This window comes from Natator depressus, chromosome 2 (assembly GCF_965152275.1).
Source record: "Natator depressus isolate rNatDep1 chromosome 2, rNatDep2.hap1, whole genome shotgun sequence".
Lineage (NCBI taxonomy): Eukaryota > Metazoa > Chordata > Testudines > Cheloniidae > Natator > Natator depressus.
The window spans coordinates 119639770-119658759 of record NC_134235.1 but is presented as its reverse complement, the minus strand read 5'-3'; the positions used below and the strand labels follow the sequence as shown (position 1 = coordinate 119658759).

At 39.9% G+C, this 18990-nt stretch overlaps 1 protein-coding gene across 1 annotated transcript in view; it reads left to right on the top strand.

Annotated features, from left to right (window-relative positions):
* RELCH (RAB11 binding and LisH domain, coiled-coil and HEAT repeat containing) overlaps window positions 1–18990 on the top strand; it is a 120095-nt gene that overhangs the window by 19417 nt on the left and 81688 nt on the right. Inside the window, exons 3-7 of the mRNA XM_074944972.1 lie at window positions 13864–13935; window positions 14046–14101; window positions 14216–14329; window positions 17768–17968; window positions 18064–18155. Of these exons, the coding sequence (XP_074801073.1) occupies window positions 13864–13935; window positions 14046–14101; window positions 14216–14329; window positions 17768–17968; window positions 18064–18155 (535 nt within the window). The remainder of the gene's footprint in view (window positions 1–13863; window positions 13936–14045; window positions 14102–14215; window positions 14330–17767; window positions 17969–18063; window positions 18156–18990) is intronic.

Sequence of the window (18990 nt, the reverse complement as noted above, 5' to 3'; positions counted from 1 at the left end):
CTTTGTCCCACGCAGCCCCAGGGGTTTGGTTACAGGCAGCCTAGCAGCTCCTCCCCCTGCCAGCCAGGTCATCTGCATTTTCACTGACCATTTCCGTCTCAGCTGATTGGTTCCCTGTATTCAAATTCAAACCCTTGGCCATTACAGGAGCAGGGCCTGGATCCTGTCCCAAAGAGAGACAGTCACCCCCCAACAGGGTCTCACTGCTGATATCCTGGAGAACCCCAACGACCATCCAGCCCAACCCCTCCTGTGTCTGCACAGGGATCTGGGCCATAGGCAGGGTGAGGGGCTTCATCCCTGCGACCTTCACCCAGGTCACACAGCCCTTCAGCATCTGGTGGGGCTGCACCATCCAGGGCCTGACAACAGTTCTCTCTGTCCCAGGATCTCGCCACCCCAGGATTGTCTCCCCACTGACCATCACCTTCTGCTCCCACTGGGGATCCGAGGGGCTTGAACCCAGGAGACTCCACACAGACATAAAGGTTGGGGTCAGGAGTGGAAGCCTGTCCACCACCCCACCCATCAGGCTGACAGAGTCTAAGGCCTTGGGACCCAGCAAGGGAGCTAGACACCGGGGCTTTTCCGCAGAGTCTCCCTGGTTCAAATCACCAGCCTGCTCAAAGGTAGTGTGGTGGGCATCCACATTTCCCCCCGCCCCCTCCTGAACCAGGGGCAGCAATTTAGTATCGAGGTTCCCTGCGGAACTGGCACCCCGGGGTCTATTTCCACTCACCCCTGGGAAGTCCCCTGCGGAACTGGCACCCCGGGGTCTATCTCCACTCACTCCTGGGAAGTCCCCTATGTCTCTCTGCTCCACCATCGTCCATTCATGCTGCTGCTGCTTCTGCAGCTCTTTCTTGGGCTCTCGCTATCTCTCACAGTCCTCTTGCTCTCTTGGACTTGGCTCCAATCCCATCCGTCTCCGATCTCCCAATGGTGAACCAATCGTGAAGACCCCCGTCTGGTCAGGGACAGGAGTCTTGGGGATGCCTGGCTACTGCTCCAGCTGCTCCCAGATCCTGCTGTAGCCCCATTTGGGTCAGGAATCCGCTCCTTAGAGCAGTAATCATCCTCCAGCTGCACGATTAACTGTGCTTTGGTGAACTTTCCAATGCGCAACCCTCTCTTTTTGCACAGGGTTACAATGTCCTTCTTAAGGAGATGGTGATAGGCCATCACTCCGCTGTTCCCAAGTTGTTGTGGACTCAGAGGCCTGTGTACTCTCAGCCCCCCACGATTTCCAGGGAGAACCCTTAGTGTGTCAGCCCTTCTCGAGGTTACCACCTCTTTGCCAGGTTCGAGCTGGTCCTTGTCAATCCCCCTTCGTTTTACTGTTACCCAGTCACTTACTGCAGGAAGCACCATCCACGAGGTGCAGTATATCCCAGTTGTCACGGAGTCCCCGGGCGATGCTCTGGAACTGCTTCCTACGAAGCCAGTCAGGACTCTGGGTGAGCAGACTGTCTTGTCTTCAGGGCAAAAAGCTCACACAGCTTCCACCTTCCTGGGTCTGACCTCGGAGCATTCAGCAACCTCTGCCCCTCCGTACGCTTCCCACGGTGAGTCCGCCCAGGCGGGGTCCTGGGAAGCCAGAGGGTCCTGCACCCCAGCTTCGCAGTCAGATGTGACTCTTAGCCAGCCAGTAAAACAGAGGTTTGTGAGATGACAGGAACACGGTCTAAAACAGAGCTTGTCAGTCCAGGGAGCAGGACCCCTCAGCCAGGTCCATTTTGGGGGGCAGTGAGCCAGACAACCACGTCTGCACTTCACTCCACATCCCCAGCCAGCCCCAACTGACTCACCCTCGAGCCCCTCCTCCTCTGGGCTTTGTCCCTTTTCTGGGTCAGGAGGTCACCTGATTCCTTTGTTCTCCAACCCCTTTAGCTATCACCTTGCAGGGGGGAAGGGCCCAGACCATCAGTTGCCAGGAGACAGAGTGTCAGCCATTAACGTACACTGGCCCTTTCCTCTGCAACAATTACACCCCCAATTACCCCACCCCCTAGAGACTTAAGAAATGCATAGGGGAAACTGAGGCACCCCTACAGCATTCAGAGGAAACATTAAGAACAGACCCACTTCATCACATCATTGTACCCAACTATTATATGTGCATCACCTTTCAGAGTATAAGCCTCATTTTAAGATAATGGTGAAGCCTAAAATACATTCTTAAAATGCAGTTTTCTCCTGTAGTCTATCACTAGATCATTTTCTTGTTACTGTTATATAAACTATACAATAGTACGGAATTAATCTGACCTACCCTCTAAAAGCTGGATTTCAGCAGATGAGCTATTTAATGAAGACTAGCTGGCCATAGCAGCCTTATGAAATTAAGTATCTGTGTTTTATCTACCAGGTACTTTCCATCAGCTTAGCCTACATCCAGGCCAGATAAGCATTATCTAAATCAAAAACATATATATGAGAGATTTGTCTTTGCTCCCAACCTCAACTGTAATGCGTTTCTTTGATATCTGCTCTTTTCTGTGAATCACAAGATATTGGATGAGGGAAGCAACAGGAAATGGCAAGGATAGCTGCCACTTTTTAAGGATGTTTCTCTATCTTTTGTTTGCAATCAAGAGGGGTCTAGAAGTAGGTCTAGCTGCAGTTATGTGATCATAGAGCTTGATTTTGTGATAGATGGTTGCTTTACAATAGAAATCAGAATAATATTCAGATTACTCCCAGTTCCAAAGGACACTTACCCTGAGTCAGTTGTACTCAGATCTCAAACCAAGGACAATGCTTATCGCCAATCCTTTAACACACAAACTAAAGGTTTATTTAACTAGGAAAAAGAAATGAGTTATTTACAAAGTTAAAGCTGGTGCACAATACACACATAAATGAGTTAGTCACCTTTCAAAAGGTGACTGTAACTTCTGTTGTAAGCAGATTCTGTATACCTATAGGGCTAACACAGCCAAAACAGGTTGGGGCTCCTTGGTTATCCTTAGAAATTCTTGCCCCTCAGAGTTCAAGCAGCATAGGAAGAATTTCTCCTTAACAGGCATTTTAATTCCTTTCCACAGCATTCAAGCTGTGACCGGCTGAAGGCTTGGACGCACACCCTCTTCAGGGCTGTGGGGGAAGCAATCAATGAAATCTTTTGTCCGATGTCTGTAGACCTTCTTTTGTGGGGAGGAGATAACACCTCTTGTGGTGAACTAGTATTTCACACTTGGTAATGCTTCTCCCCTGACCGGATTTACAGTTTCAGAGCAAACATTTTTACAGTTAAGCACAAACACTGTTACCTTATAGAATGGGTTACAGGTACGATAAGCAAGATTACTATATGCAGCAATTTACAAACATTTCATAAAGTCTAAACACGCAACACAGTGTTATCAGTCTAATACCTATTTTAGCAATAATCATACACGGGTAGGTCAGACTGGTTTCCAGCTATTCATTTGGTAGTATTAACTTGAGACCTAGGGACCCTGGCATGAGCTGGCACTGGTCTGCCAGTGTCACAGTGTGCTGTTCAGAAGATAACTGAAACTGGTGCAGAATTTGGCAACCAACTTGTTGAATGAGCATATTGTACTGGCCAGCCAATTAAAAATGCTGGTTTATCTGTCTGATGGCCATACTTTGCCACATACACACTACAAGTTTCAGTTTCTATTATACATTTAGAATTGTCTTCCTCCTCAGAGTGTGTTTCAAATAAAGTACTCCAGATAGCCCTGACAGTTGTAGCTGGTGGGGTTTTTTGAATGAGGAAATTGAATGGATAAAGTTCTTTTTTTCCCCAGACCCTTCTGTTGAGAGAACTACCATGGACTTTGCCTAGTTTTATCATATGCTCCAGAAATCACAAGTTGCATAAGAGCTACCTGAGGAGAGCAAGGAAAATTTACCCCAATCAGAGCATTAGCAAAAAACTGTTTTAAGGCGGAGATAAGGTTACGTGATGGTATATTGTCCCCTTGCAAAACACTGAGTTGAGTAAAACTTAAACTTCTGAAAACCATCATATGCACAGATAAGGTTGCTCATGCAGCCTTAACTCTGCCCTTTTTCAGCAATGCCCCATTAATTCAAAATACCTTTATTCTGATACCTCCCCACAGTTGCTGAAATGTACAAGCTCTTCACCACCTCCTACAACCCACTCACTCTCACCCCCAGAATTCCAGCTAATACTTTTCAAGGACAAAGGTGAGGGGTGGAGAGAAGGGGGAAGGTTGACCATGCCACCCTCTCTGCCCTCTGCAAGCAACTTCTCAATATGCATATATTCACACTGGCTCTTGGCACTGTAAGTATCAGGAGGTTACAGATCCTGACATACTTGCACATTTAGTCAACTCCCCAGAAAGATTACCATGCCTGTACAATTTAAGAACCACTTCACAGCCTTTTGCAACTCCCTTACACTTCTTCACTACACTATCTCAACCTTCAGTTTCACTTAATAATCATTAAAGCATTAGGTCATCTCATATTCCATCTCACTGCAGACAATATCCTTTGTAATAAAAGCTCTGTGCCCTGCTCCTGACAAAACCTATGCAGTTCTGCAGAGAAATGATACCTGCTGCATCCTGAAGGTACACATGCACCTCTTCCCTTTCCTCACAAACATGATAATGGAAAACCTAGGTCTCCGATCACAATCACAACTGTCATGCACTCCAAGTAATCTACAGATCTTGCGAATACACCTCTACCAAGCAGAGCTAACTACCGCCTCTGTCATTCAGTATAGCTACACCAGGGGTGGGCAAACTATGGCCCGGGGCCCGCATCCGACCCTTCAGACGTTTTATTCTGGCCCTTAAGCTTCCTACGAGGAGCAGGGTCCGAGGCTTGCCCTGCTCCGCATGTACCATGGCTCCGCGTGGCTCCCGGAAGCAGCGGCATGTCCCCCCTCCAGCTCCTATGCATAGGGGCAGGCGGGGGCGCCACATGCTTCCCCTGCTCCATGCACTTCCCCTGCAGCTCCCATTGGCCAGGAACCATGAGCGTTCATGGCCCACCATACAATTTCCATACCCAGATGTGGCCCTCAGGCCAAAAAGTTTGCCAACTCCTGAGCTACACACTCACTTTATCTGGAGTGCATGCAGATAATAAATGCTTAGACAGCTGTCATATCCCAACCTGCTACTGAGAGTATCCTTCATACTAAAACCCCAGTAGTCTGCTAATTATATAATGTACACAAGTCTGCACTGAAATGATGCATTCTGCATCCTGAAGGTGCACATGTAGCTTTCACCTTTGCTCAAACACATTGGAGGTTGCGAAATATAGATCTCATAGTCTAATCAGAGCTTTGTTACACGTGTCAAAGTAATTCACTCAAGTCCTCCTATCACAAATACATCTTTACCAAGTAAGCCCAACTACTGCCTCTACTACATAGTGTAGATACATCTAGTGCCTAACACACTAACTGCACATGGAGTTTATCCAGATAATTCCCATTGGCTAGTGCCAGATCCAGGGGATTAGAGGGAAGGTAGCATAGTCAGCCTTCTACCCCACCCCCCCATTTCTCCTTTTAATAGTGTCACCTGGAATCCTGGGGGTGAGAGTGAATGGATTGTAATAGGAGGTGAAGAGTTTGTATGTTTCAGCAACTGTGAGGTTGGCAGAATAAAGGTGTGTGTTTGAGTTCAGATGAATGAGTTCAGGTGACGGAGTTCAGATGAACATAGTCTTAAATACTGTTCACAATTTGGGTTCCCCCAAAGACTTAGTGGGTGCCAGGTTGTCACCATGCCTCAGTGGGTCACAGCTGAGGATGCCAAATTCAGGACAAACTGCTAAGAGATAGGGCAGACTCACCCCAAACTGGTGGTTATTCTGTCCTTAGATTATACCAAGCCAGTAACAAAAGTAAATTTCGGTATCACAACACTGGTTAACAAGAAGTGAAAAATGCAGTCTCCTTAGGCAGCCTAGCCCTTGGCTCATCACCCAGACACTGGACTTCATGATAAGTGGCTATTGAAGACCAATTCCATCATATATAAGGTCCTTCCAGTTCCAGGAGATCAGCCACTTATAACTCAGACCTTACTCAGTAATCATGCTGATGCCAATCCTTTAGTAACTAAAATCTACAGGTTTAATAATAAAAGAAAAGGAGAGTTATAAATGATTAATAGATCATATAAATACAAGTGATTGCAAAGTTCTTATATCAGGTTTGAAGCAGTGATTGAATTGCTGCTAGCCTGCCAAAGTGTCTCTGAAGTTACTCAGATGTATTGAGTGATCAGCAGTCCTTGTTTAAAGCTTCCTTGTTAGAAATCTAGTCCAGAGAAATGAAGCAGGAAATGAAGACAAAATGGAGATATCTCAGGGGTCCTTTTTTTTTTTTTTATCATCTACCATGTACATGGAATTTTACTGTCCCAAACAAAGCCCACAGCCCCTGTTTGTGGAAAGTTACTGGCCCAAGATGGAGTCCAGAGTTACTGGAACATATCACATGCCCTTACATAATTTACTGAACCACAGAGGGTGGCCATTGGTCCCTCAAAGCCTGAGGCATCCTTAGGAAGAGCCATCTGGGCTGGGTGAGTTTCTTCTATGGTCCATTGTGAGAGCTGAGTGTCTTTGATAGGCTATCAATACATAGCCTTCTGGCCCTAATGTAAATTCAGTCTTGTGGGTGTTACCCAAGAATACAACACGTTTAAGATACCAGTACATAGCCAATATATATAACTTCAGATACAAAGATGATACATGTATATAAACAGGGTAATCATACTTAGTAAATCATAACTTTTCCATTGACACCTTACATGACATACTTTGTACAAGTTTTGTAGCAATTGCATAACACTGGTAATATCAATTATATAAATGGTCATCATCATACAGCATCATACAGGTAAAACTCGATAGATTGAGACCATTTTGATGCACATCACATCCATAGTTTGATCTCTGGTGCGGCACAAAAAAACCCCTAGAAACTTTTTGGAAAATGGCTATTTTTTTCTAGGCTTATATCACTGCTGTCCCTAGTTCAAATGAACCCAAATTTGGATCGCTAACCATACCTTGAACCCTCCTGAGCACATGAAATTACAAAGAAATCTGAGTAAGCATATGGATTTTAGAGGGTTCAGCGAGGTCAACTTTTAAACAGAAGTCTTGATGCAACCTTAACTATAGTGGTGCTAACACGCCACTATAATACTGCGTCAGTCGTTTTTGATGTGGAGTGATGCAAGGAACCTTAATTACAGAAAATTTGATAGGACTCCAATCTAGAAAGGCTACTCCAAATCAAGGTAAAAATTAAGGTTTGTTTTAACATAGCAAGGGGCATTTTTGAAATAACTGAAAGCAGATGAGATTTTTTAGGCCTTCCTTGTAACTTGGTATCAATGTAACAGATCTCATTCCTTATAAATGTGGTAGTTCATAGTCCATTTCTGTAACAAGTAATAAACTAGTGACACAATTTTGCATGACATTACTATGTCAGTGGTGAGGTGTACAAGGTATTTTTGTCTTAAAAAGTGACAAGAATTTTGGATCAGGTGCAAGTTTCAATACTGCTTCTTTGGAGCTAGGACCATTTAAAGTTTTCAAAAAGATCCAGTGAGTTTGAATCCTAGTTTAGCTAAAGGCAGCACAAATCTCTTTCCCCTGCTGCTGTGTGAATGATCCACCCAAATGATAAACTAACTGACTGTACAGTGTGCAGTGTTCTTGTATTTGTGTAGATCCCAGGATATTAGACACACAAAGTAGGTAAGGTAATATCTTTTATTGGACCAACTTCTGTTGGTGACAGAGACAAGCTGTGCACAGTGATGCACAGTTCTGTCAGAAATGTACAGAATAAACTAAAAAAGAAAATTATTTTCAATCTTTTATAGTAGTCTTTAAGTGTTATTCCAACATAGGGGAGAACTGTTTCCAGCATTGGACTTTTTTTTTTCTTTTTTAAATTTTCAGTATCCCTTTTAAACAAATAAAATCTGAGCTACAATTGTTGCTCTTAAAGTACCTCTTAGTTGTGAAGACTGTTTTTAAATTTAAATTAAAGCTGTTTTTAAATTTGCAAAATAAACTTGACTAACTTAATCCCTCTTCCTTATTCTTCTCTTGTTTTCTCTCACTTTTTCTCCTCTTGTCTAAGGAGACACTTTGATATCATAGTGCTCTTAAGAGTTTGAATTTCAGTCTTTTGGGAAGAAGTGAGGACATAATCTAATATAGAAGGCTCCTTTTTATAATAGTTCATCCTAGCTCTTGGAATTAACTACTTTTTCATACTACTATCCTCCCCTTTAAAGATTTCTCTAGACAGAACACATAATTTCTGATTTTATTGTTGCGCCACTTGAAAGCAGTAAGAAAGATAGAAAGCCATTGTATTCATCAGTAGCTAAAATAAACTGGTCCTGATTTGCTTGGAAAATCAGAATTGTGCCATGGCTAGTCACTATTAGAACCCACTTTACTATATTCAAAGAAGTGGCAAAAATTTGATACCTGCCAAACGGAAGTCCTTGTATTGCTCTTCTTGCCATAATATAGAGCACTCTCCTTATTTTCAGACTTCTTATTGTAATAGTTCAAGGCATCTGTTTATATTTGTGTATTCCAGATCTAAGTATTGATGTTCAGTCTTCATTTGTGAATTGTGTAAGCAGAAAAGAAAATGGACTTACGCATTTCAGATTTGCCAGTCCATTTGATCCCATCTGTAGTTAAAATGGCTGTGGGGGGTGAGAGGGAGTCTCATATGAGCTTATATGGGGAATCTGATGAGGAGGACCTGTACTATGATTGAATTTTTTCATCTTCATCTCTTTGAGGGGAAAAAGATGTAAGACATGAAAATTCATCAGCCCTAATATGTGGATATAGTTGACAAACCAAACTGCAACTTAAAAAAAAAATCCATTTTGCTGCTTAAACCCCTGGTATAATACATCAAGACCTGGGTATCAGAAATTACCTGTATACATATGTAAGCAATCCAAAAAGAGTGATCCAAAATTCATTTGTCATTAAAGCTTGTGGTATTAGGTGAAAATTGCCAAAAGTTGACCCATTTTGCTGGAAAATTGATTCAACTGGATACTTGATTTTTCTTTCACCTAAAATCATGGTTTATTTTAAGTGCTGTGTTAATTGAAAAAAATTAATAAAAGTTAATGTTGAAGAGATGATGGGGTTTAATATTCCTCCTCTTAACATTCATTATGGTAAAATAAGCTAATGAAAATGGGTTTAATTCCTACAGACGAATAAAGAATACAAACTTGCAATCAAAAACCTATAGCATCCTGTATTAATAGAATGGCATGTAAGAACTGAGGCTTCTGCTCCATCTTAAATTCACTCTGTGGTATAGAAATATTGTAGTGATTTGGAATTATGTTAATTGGACTTTGAAAAATGTATCCAATAACTACTAAACTATACCTACTAGAGCTCTAGGTCTGGCAATTTTAGGCATGTGATGCCCTGACTTGTGTAATTAATGAATATGAACTAACTCAAAAAATCAATCCCCACTGTCAAATCTGTCAGTTCCATTCTTCCCTCCCCTATCACTCTTTTTTTCTGTCTGGTTCTTCCTTCCTCCCCACATCTATAGGGTTGTTCCAGTAAAACTCATTACCACAGACGAAATGGTAAACAGTCTGTTCCACCTTGTATTTAGCTGTGACACTCTGAGTATCTTTCCCCTCTCCTGAAGAAGAGCTCCATATAGCTTGAAAGCTTGTCTCTTTCAGCGACAGAAGTTGGTCTGATAAAAGATATAACCTCACCCACCTTCTCTTTCTCTCTAATATCCTGGGACCAATGTAGCTACAATAACACTGCAAACACATAGTGACTTCAGAAGATACAGTATGAAAGGAATAGAGACACTTGCCTACATAGTAATTGCCTTTACACTGTCAATTGTGAAGTACTATGGAAAAAGGCTGACAAACTCTGGTTCAGAGATATAATATGACAAATTTCACTGAAGTAACGGGAATTGTACTACTTACAAGCATGTGTTTGGTCCAGTGGCTCTCCAAGAATCAGGTACCAAGCTGGTTATATTTCAGATATGTATTGCAACTACTTTATTTTCTTCATCCAGAGAGAAGATTTCTAACATAGCATAGCCCTGCATTCCTTCTGCCTGTCCCCCTATCCTGTCAGAAGTAGTCTATGAGTGTTACTTGCAGAGTGTTTTAAACTTGAGTTCTCAGCCTTAAGGTCAAGAGTCTCAAGTGTCTAATGATTTTGAGATTCTTAAAGAAGCCTGGTTTTTAAGAAAATGTTGAGCCAACCCACCCTGAAAATCAAGCCTCTTAACGGTGTCTCAGATTAGTCACCCACAAATTGAGGCACTGAAAATGATAGTTTTTAAAAATCTTGACCCTAGACCTTTAGTCACTTATTTGGAAGGTTCAACTTCACTAATGCAGGCTCAGTGCTTTCCTAAGGCAATGAAGGCAATCTGAGCTCTTCTTCCTTGTAGAAGGAGCAAGCAACCCCAGGCTCTTGAAGCAAATTCTGCCTGGGCAGTTTTGCCTTCCTTACTTGGAAGGCAAATAGACAACAGAAACTATTGAATTTTAGGGCATGGTGAAAAGTTCAATGATACCCTCTTGTAGAGAGATTAGCTACATTCTGGGCTCCCGCTTCTGAACCTCTGCTTTCCTCACAGAGGTGGGAGGAAACTCAATTTCTTCCTTAAGAGAGCTGTCTCACACCAAACACTTAGACTTTATCTGGATTGCTCTTGATAAGTCTTCCCTCCAAGTTCCCTAATGGGCTGTACCTGTTAGCTGGTTCATCAAGCCTGACGCTTAAAGCAGTCCAATGGACTGAGTCCACTGGAGGTATTTATACTCGCTGCCCTTAGATCAGAAGGGAATTAAACTCCCCGACAGCAAGGTACTGATACCATACAGTGGTCAATATTTGCTAAGTTAACAGGTAATGGTATGATACTGCAATTTTTCTCTTAAATAGAGTTTAAAAGATCTCCCCATCTAGAACTATCAGCATATATTGACATTAGTGCTGGCCACTGTTGTATAATAAAGAATGCAGTAACAAGACATCATGAAATATAACTGCTTGTTGAAATATGCATAGTTGTGTCTCTCAAATAAAAAGTTAATTCTGAATGATATTTTTAAAGATTAATCAATATTCTGGACTAACATTTTACAAATCATGAACAGTAAGAAAAAGCAAATGCTGACAAATGTACGCTTTTTGCCTTAACAACAAAAAAATAAAAAATTTGGGTTGCTGAAGACTGAAATTTTGTCAGTCTGGTGGGAGCAAAAATAGCTGAGTTATGCACAATAAAAAAATGAGGTCTGAGACTTAACAGGGTCAGTTTTATTTTGTGCCATATAATGTGGCCGTTTGACATACTGTAGAGCTAGTGCTCCTCAGATATTTGTCTTATTTAAAATCTTAAGCCGTTTAAAGAGAAACATGCAGCAGAGTAACCCATTTTGGTGGGAACAAGCAGGTAAAGTCATAATGGTTGTGTTTTATTCCTTCAGGATCATTGCAATTGTTCACTAAAATTTTAATTCTTGCCGTCTGACATGGGTTTGTCTGACATGGGTTTTTTTGGCTTTCTATGCCTTCAGTCATATGTCTTTCTTATTTCTGCTTCAGTTTTCCTCATTGGGATTCCTGAGTTTCTCCAGTTTGTTTTTTTTACCAGTACTCTTTTACATTATATCATTCTGGTGCAGGGCACTTCTGATCTGCAATTGTTCTGTAATTTATTTTTTATCATTTATAATATTTTAAAGAGATCTAAAAATATGAATACATGCTCACTTTTTGTTAAATGATTATTTTATCTGAAATCAATCAGTTACATGGTTTTTATATTTTTCAAAATTGAATAAATCAACACATTACTATTTAGAATCTAACTATAAACTTGTGTGATATTCATATGTTTAAGCAAATGCTAAAAATGATTAGTTTTATATAAAAGTGTAATTTTCTGTAAAAACGTTTTCTAACTTGGTTGCACAGAAATGTTTGCAGATCAGCATTGCTGACTACTAAAGAGATCTTTTACATACTTTCTCATCAGATCCTCAGTTGTGCTTTTGTACTGCTGCAGTAAAATTCTGTGCATCAGACAAGTTACTTTCATATAGTAAATGTGATGTACTGTAGTTACTACTTCAGTTTTGATGGATAAATGCAAACTGAGTGAATCTTTTTTCCATGCACTCATTTATAGTCAAGAGGCTCTTGTTAATGACAGTCCAACAGGAAAGTGAATTATTTGTACACTTTTGTCCAGAACTGAATAATACATCTTACAAACAAGAGCCAATTAAATGAAACACTGAGTTCATGGCATTGTCATCTAAAATAGTCTTTCAGAATACTCCAGTAAAGTGTTTCCAGGCAATGATTGTGTAAAGAATATATTAAACGTATTCTTATTTGACAGAGTTAAAGCATCATTAGCTTCACATCGGTATTAAAATTAAACTAGTTTAGACAATCTCAGCTGTCCAAAGTAGTTTTAGCTAACACTTAAGTATATAGTTTTGTCACTTATAGTTAAATACTGAACTACTTCATTTTCTCTAGGCAACTGAATATTTGGTATTTAAGTATAATTGCCTACATTTGGTATTCAGACTAATGCACATACTGTATACCTGGCTGAGTTGAATCAGTAAGGTGTCTGGACGCTGGTAACTCCCTAAATAGGTTCCCTCAAAATGTTTAAATGTAAATGGCTATGAAACGGAAAGTCGTTAAATCCTTTTACAGCGATTCATAGTATATTTTAAATTGGCAGCCACTGTATACCTGACCCTGATTAAATTGGCAGCCACTGTATACCTGACACTGTACTCACATTTAAAAAATACTTGTTAGAGTAAACTTTATTGGAACATTGTTAGGATAATTCGTAATGGAGACGTTGAACAGCTAAATTTTATTATACTCTTTGGATCTCCAATTTTGAACTTGAGTTCAATTGACCAGTTTTAGAACTGTAGTATAAGTAAAGACTTTCAGAGGAAAGATTGCTTATGAGTAAGTGTACTGTAAGCTTCCTCTGAGGACTCTAATGAGATATATAGGTCTTCCTTTTAGCTATGCATATCTAAATGTATTTGACTTGTTGCAGAAGCTTCACTGAGTCTTGTTAAAGTGAAAGATCCAAGTCTACTTCTAGAAAATAACAGAAAACTCATAGGAATTGTAACAAAAAACCTTGTAAATGATATTTTGGTAACTGTCTCGTAGCAAAAAATACAGTGGGATTCAAACTTTGAGATGTTTCCATGGCATTCATTCAAAGTAGCAAAATAGTGTGTCGTTTCTTTATTATAAAACAACCTTAAATAGTTTAAAAGGACAATAATATCATGGCATTCTAAATGTTTTCAGCTTTGCCACACAAACTGCTTCCACTAGCTCTAACACTAGCTTTTTAAAAAACTTCTCCCCTTTGTTTTATCCCAAAAGATCACAGTATATTGGTTACTAGGATTTGGAGAGGGTAAGGGTGGAAGCATCACAACATTTTCCTCAATTTAAAGCAAAGTTAAGATACATATTATAGTAATTTTATTAAAAACCTACAGCGATTCCTTGTCAGACAGCTTGAACTTCCAGCTTTGTTAACAGTTAGACCACTATGATTATGGAAAATGTTCACCAGTTTGCTTTCAGGCCAACTCTGCTGCATGTATCCATGAGTTCCTTAAAGACTGCATGTTTTCTGTTCAATACAAACTGTATATTTTTTTTACACCCATCCTTGCTTTTTATATTTTATTTTTGTTTCCCTTTCCTTGGTTGGATGCCTGTGTGTGTTTAATCCAAATCCCTGTCCAGTCCTGGAGTTTGAACTACGGAAAGCCAAGGAGACCATTCAGGCCCTCCGAGCCAACCTGACTCAGGCTGCAGGTGGTGTACATAAACCTTTTCTTTAGTCTTTCTACTTTGACAATGTAGAAGTAGCTGAGCTCTTTCCAGATGAAAGAGTAAATTTTATGTTAATTTTTTTTTTTTGGCAGAAAATGAAGTTCCTTTGCAGGAACGAAAAAATTATAAATCAAGTCCTGAAATTCAGGTAGGTGGTTGACAGAAATTGAGTTAATAACTTTAATTCATATACATCTGTAGCATAGCAACCATAAAGAAGGTGAGCATAAGATTTACAGTTTTCATTTTTTCTTTTTTCCAGGAGCCAATCAAACCTCTTGAGAAAAGAGCTCTAAACTTCCTAGTCAATGAATTTTTATTAAAGAATAGTTACAAGCTTACTTCAATAACCTTTTCAGATGAAAGTGATGATCAGGTAAAGTTTGGTTAATCTTTTTGATAAAAATGTTTGCCTCCACTTCCTATGTTCAAATCTGGGTTTTTTTAAATTTGTTTTTGAGGTCAGAGTAGTTCTTGAAATGAGCTCTGGTTTTGCAAACTCTTACACATACACTAAATTATATGCATTTGAGTAATCCCAGTGGAGTTAGTGGGACTACTAACATGCATAAAATTAAGCAAGTTCATAAATATTTTGCTGGTTCGAGCCATAAATTGAAAGTACAGGAGCACTAAGTAATGCATCAGAATAGGCTCTGTTTGCAAAACATGTAAATAAGGGGTTGGAGAGCACTTAAAAATGGGTAGAACTATATCAACTCGTATTAACTAAAAAAATGCATCATTCGCTAATCAGCAGTGTTCAGATTAACTTTTTACAAGTAATTAAGATTTTACTTCAAATTTCATAGCCTTGTTTTGGTCATGTACAGTCAGTCATTGGTCTACTTCTAGTAGTTGTAGAAGAACCAATGATTTGATTATTTCAGAGCATTTTATAATCTGGTAATCCCATTATCCAGTTGTAATTTGTAAATGCAAAACTACCATATATTTTTCCGGTATGCTGACATTCTCACACAATGTCACTCTTAAAAGGTGTGTTGAAGAATTTAGTTGTAAAATTTTGAACATTATCTTCTTCTGAAAACCTTCAATTGATTATAAAGTTTTTATTACCAATAACCATTTTATGTATCAATTTCATGTGTATTCTAATTACAGCATATAGAGAGTGAAATGAGAAATTAATTTTCTAAACAATTTATCGTGCATTTGTCATCAGACGTAAATATATGGAGAAAAAATAGCTTGAGGGTAACTATTGCAAGTTTGTGTAGTGATTCCCTCAGTTTAGCTTCTTTAGAAAAGTTTGATTATCTGCTCATTTCTGGGTTAATGTTGACAGTCCCCGAGACTTACAACCAACATGCAGGGAAAGAGTTCAGCTCTTCTACTTGCTTAATACTTCCCAGCCAATCACCCCCTCAATAATGGAGTTATGAACCACAATGGAAGCTTTACCAGTAGGGGAAAAAACAATGTTTTTTTCAAAAATTCAACTTCATTTTACATGCCATGGAACAAATACCAAGAAAATGATCAAGAATATTCTGCTTGCTACTTTGAAGTGAGTAAATAGAAATCCAAATGAATTTTATCAGTATGTTTTAAATAAGGTAAAGCAAGCAATCCTTCCTCAGCATAAAATATTGTGCAGCAGTTTTCATAAATTTATACAATACCTATTTCTCAGTCAAACTGTGTACAATATTAACTCTCAGAATTTACTCTGTTTTTAAGGTTCAATAAAAATAAAGTAAGGGATGGGAATTACTATCACATAGTATTGGATAATATTTTGTAAATCCATATAACAGTGGACAAAATGCACATCTTTATGGAAAAACTTAAATGCTACCACATATTACATGAAAATTTCTGTAATACTGAAATAGTGTAAAACAGAACTGTTTATCTCTCTAAAAGAATTCTTTGAGGCTCTCCATTAAGTGTGGTGTCCTTAACGTGCATTTCTGCTCTTCAGATTGACTCCATAAAAATTAAATTGTTGGGTTGCACATGTCTCACATTATATACCAAATGTGTTCAGTTTACAGGAGAAAAAATTTCTAATGGCCAGCCCTTCAAACTCAACCCATTCTCTGACAGTCAAGTTGGATTCTCTGATTCTCATGCATAATCAGCAATAACAGAAACTGTGGGCCAAATTCTGCCCTCAAAGGCAGAGAGTGGAAAAAATAAATCCTAGATCTCTAATATAAAACAAGAAATGTGTGCCTGAAGAACAGTGGGAAAGAATTGTACAAAAATGTCAGCATTTAATACCTTTGAAAATGTTCTTTAAGAGTATCTATGCACATCTGCTAGGAGCATGCTTCTCAGTATGTTTAGACAGACATACACGAGTCCCATTCAAGTTAGCAGCCTAAAAGTAGCAATGCAGCCACTGTGGCATAGTTGGCAGCTTAAGCTAGCTACAGGTGTCCATACTCGGGCTTAGACAGATTTGAGTTTGGGTGGCTACCTCAAGCTGTCACGGCAGCAGCCACACTGCTGTTTTTAGCACACCAGCTCAAACAGAGCTTTTGCATGCTCATCTCCCTACCCTGGGGAGCACAATCCCAGCTGCTGAGTAGACAAACCCAAAGTGACACAATACTTGAATAATCAAATGTATTTTAATGTCTTACACATGTTCTTCTCTTTTCTTATGTTAGTTATTTTGAGCAAACTTAATAGTGGAGATAGAAATAATGCAGACTAGTCAAACGAGAAAATAGAGAACTTTAGGTGATAGTCTAAAAAGATAAAATGGTCTCCAGGTTTTGAAATGTACACAGTTACTGCGATTTGATGCCCAACATGTGTGGCGTGTAATGGAGACTGATGGAGGCTACGCTTCCCCAAACCTCATGCTGGGGGGGAGGGGCAGTTGTGGATTTGGGGCCCTGGAAAAATTTCCCCCTCCTTCCTCAGTTCTGGGGCTGGAGGAGCTCTCACTTCCCACAGCAGACCCGGAGCCGTGGCACAGAGCTTTTCCAGTCTCAGGACTGCAGTAGGGATAGGGAAGGAGTGAGCAGGGGGTGGGGCTGCGGTGGGTGTGGTGGGGGAAAAGAAGAGGTGGAGTGGTGGTGGAACTGGTTTGGAGCTCCAGCCATGGCCAAGAGCTCGACCCAACCAGGGCCTTCGGGGAGCTGAGAGCAGCAAGTGGGGGTGGGGCCTTGGCCGAAACAGGTGGGGCAGGGAGCCTCCTAGCCTCCCCAAGGGAAAGCCTCACCTGCCACCCATGGTACCCAATAGTGAATGGGAATATGCACTCAAATAACCAGTTATGTAAGTAATGGATTATTTGTGCACACATTTTTTGTGACTTTGCATTTTTGAAAATTTAGGCCCCTGTATTACAGATAGATAGATAGATAGATAGATTTTATTGTGTCTGTGAGATGGAATTTATTTTATTTATTTATCTGTTTAAACTTTGAGGGGAAAAAAGACTCCTGCATCAGTAGTACAAATACCCTTCCACCTGCTGCCTGCTTTATGCTAAAAATTTGCTTGACTGGCATACCTGATAAAACCCACACAACTTATGAAAGAAACAACTACAAAATTGCCAGATGTGCATTTTGGAAGGCTTCCTAATGCAGATCTTAGAAGTTTATTTGGGGAGATACTACTTTCTGCCCTGGAGCAGCAACTTTGACTTCTTCTGTTTTTCCCTTCAGTTGGGTATAAGCAGCTCACCTTGCATTCTCCAAAATACCCATGACATTTTGGCATGTGTCTTGTTCTTATGCAGGTATATACATGTAATGAAGTGAATAAAAATTCAAGAATAAAAAGAAATCTGCCATAGACTTCTGACTCTGCTTTTAATCTTTTCAAGGATTTTGAACTGTGGGATGATGTAGGATTGAACATTCCAAAGCCTCCAGACTTGTTACAACTCTATCGTGACTTCGGAAACCATCAAGTAACTGCAAGAGATGTTGTGGATGTAGCAGTTGGTGTTGAAGAGGATGAGACAGAGGTTACCACTCCTACACTAGGGAGTGTTCCTATATTTGGAGCATCACAGTCAATAGAAGTAAGATTATACTTTAAACACTTATGTAGGTTTATTATGTACTGTCATAAGTGGAATTTGCTAAATTGTTTTCATTATTTTTATCTTGCATTTAGCAATGCTTAATAGTGCAAAAATTAGAAGATCAAATTAATGCATTAAACAGTGAGAAATGGTCTTTGATGGAACAAATCCGAAGACTTGAGAGGTATGTATTTTTGATTTTGCAGCGTTTTACATAAGAATATATGTAAAATATTTAAAACAAAAAACCTCACTAGTTGTTCATAGGGATTGTCTCTAGAACTGACAGAATCTTACCTTTAATATATGGAATTCTGTTAGAACCAATAGAATATTTCAAATGTATAGAGCTTTTTAAGGGCTCCCGTTACATACAGGTTGAACCTCTCTAATCCGGCACTCTCTGCTCCGGCAACATCCGTGGTCTGGCATAATTTTATTTTATGTTTTTTATGCTTTATCTACTTATTTCCTTGTGCCAATACAGTAAAATTCTGTAACAACACTAACACTTTGTTATGAAGAGAGCTGGTAAGCCTTGGCTAGGCGGCATTGCAAGCCTTTTTCCATTTAGTCGCCTCGGCGAGATAAAAATAAAAAGAGACCTGCTCGCTACAATATTGACCTCCCATGGTTCAGCAAATTCACTTGTTTGGCACCAGTCAGGTCCCGAGGCTGCCAGACTAGAGAGGTTCAGCCTATGTAGTAATTTATCATGTGCATTTATCAATCACGGTTGACTTAAATATAGATATATAAGGAATCTTATTTAAATTAGGGATGTAAATGACATTTTAAAAAAGTAACCATTTAAATTATTACAATTGTATCAGTTAAATGTTTAACCGTTGACGAGTTCACAACATAAGCACGGGAACTAGAGGTGTGGGGGGTGCTGCAGCACCCCCACGTTTTAAATGGGGTACCAGCTGCCGGCCCCACACATTAGACATTTAAACACACTGAATACATTACCGGTAAGACTGATGCTTATCGGTTAACCGGTTAATATCTTACAT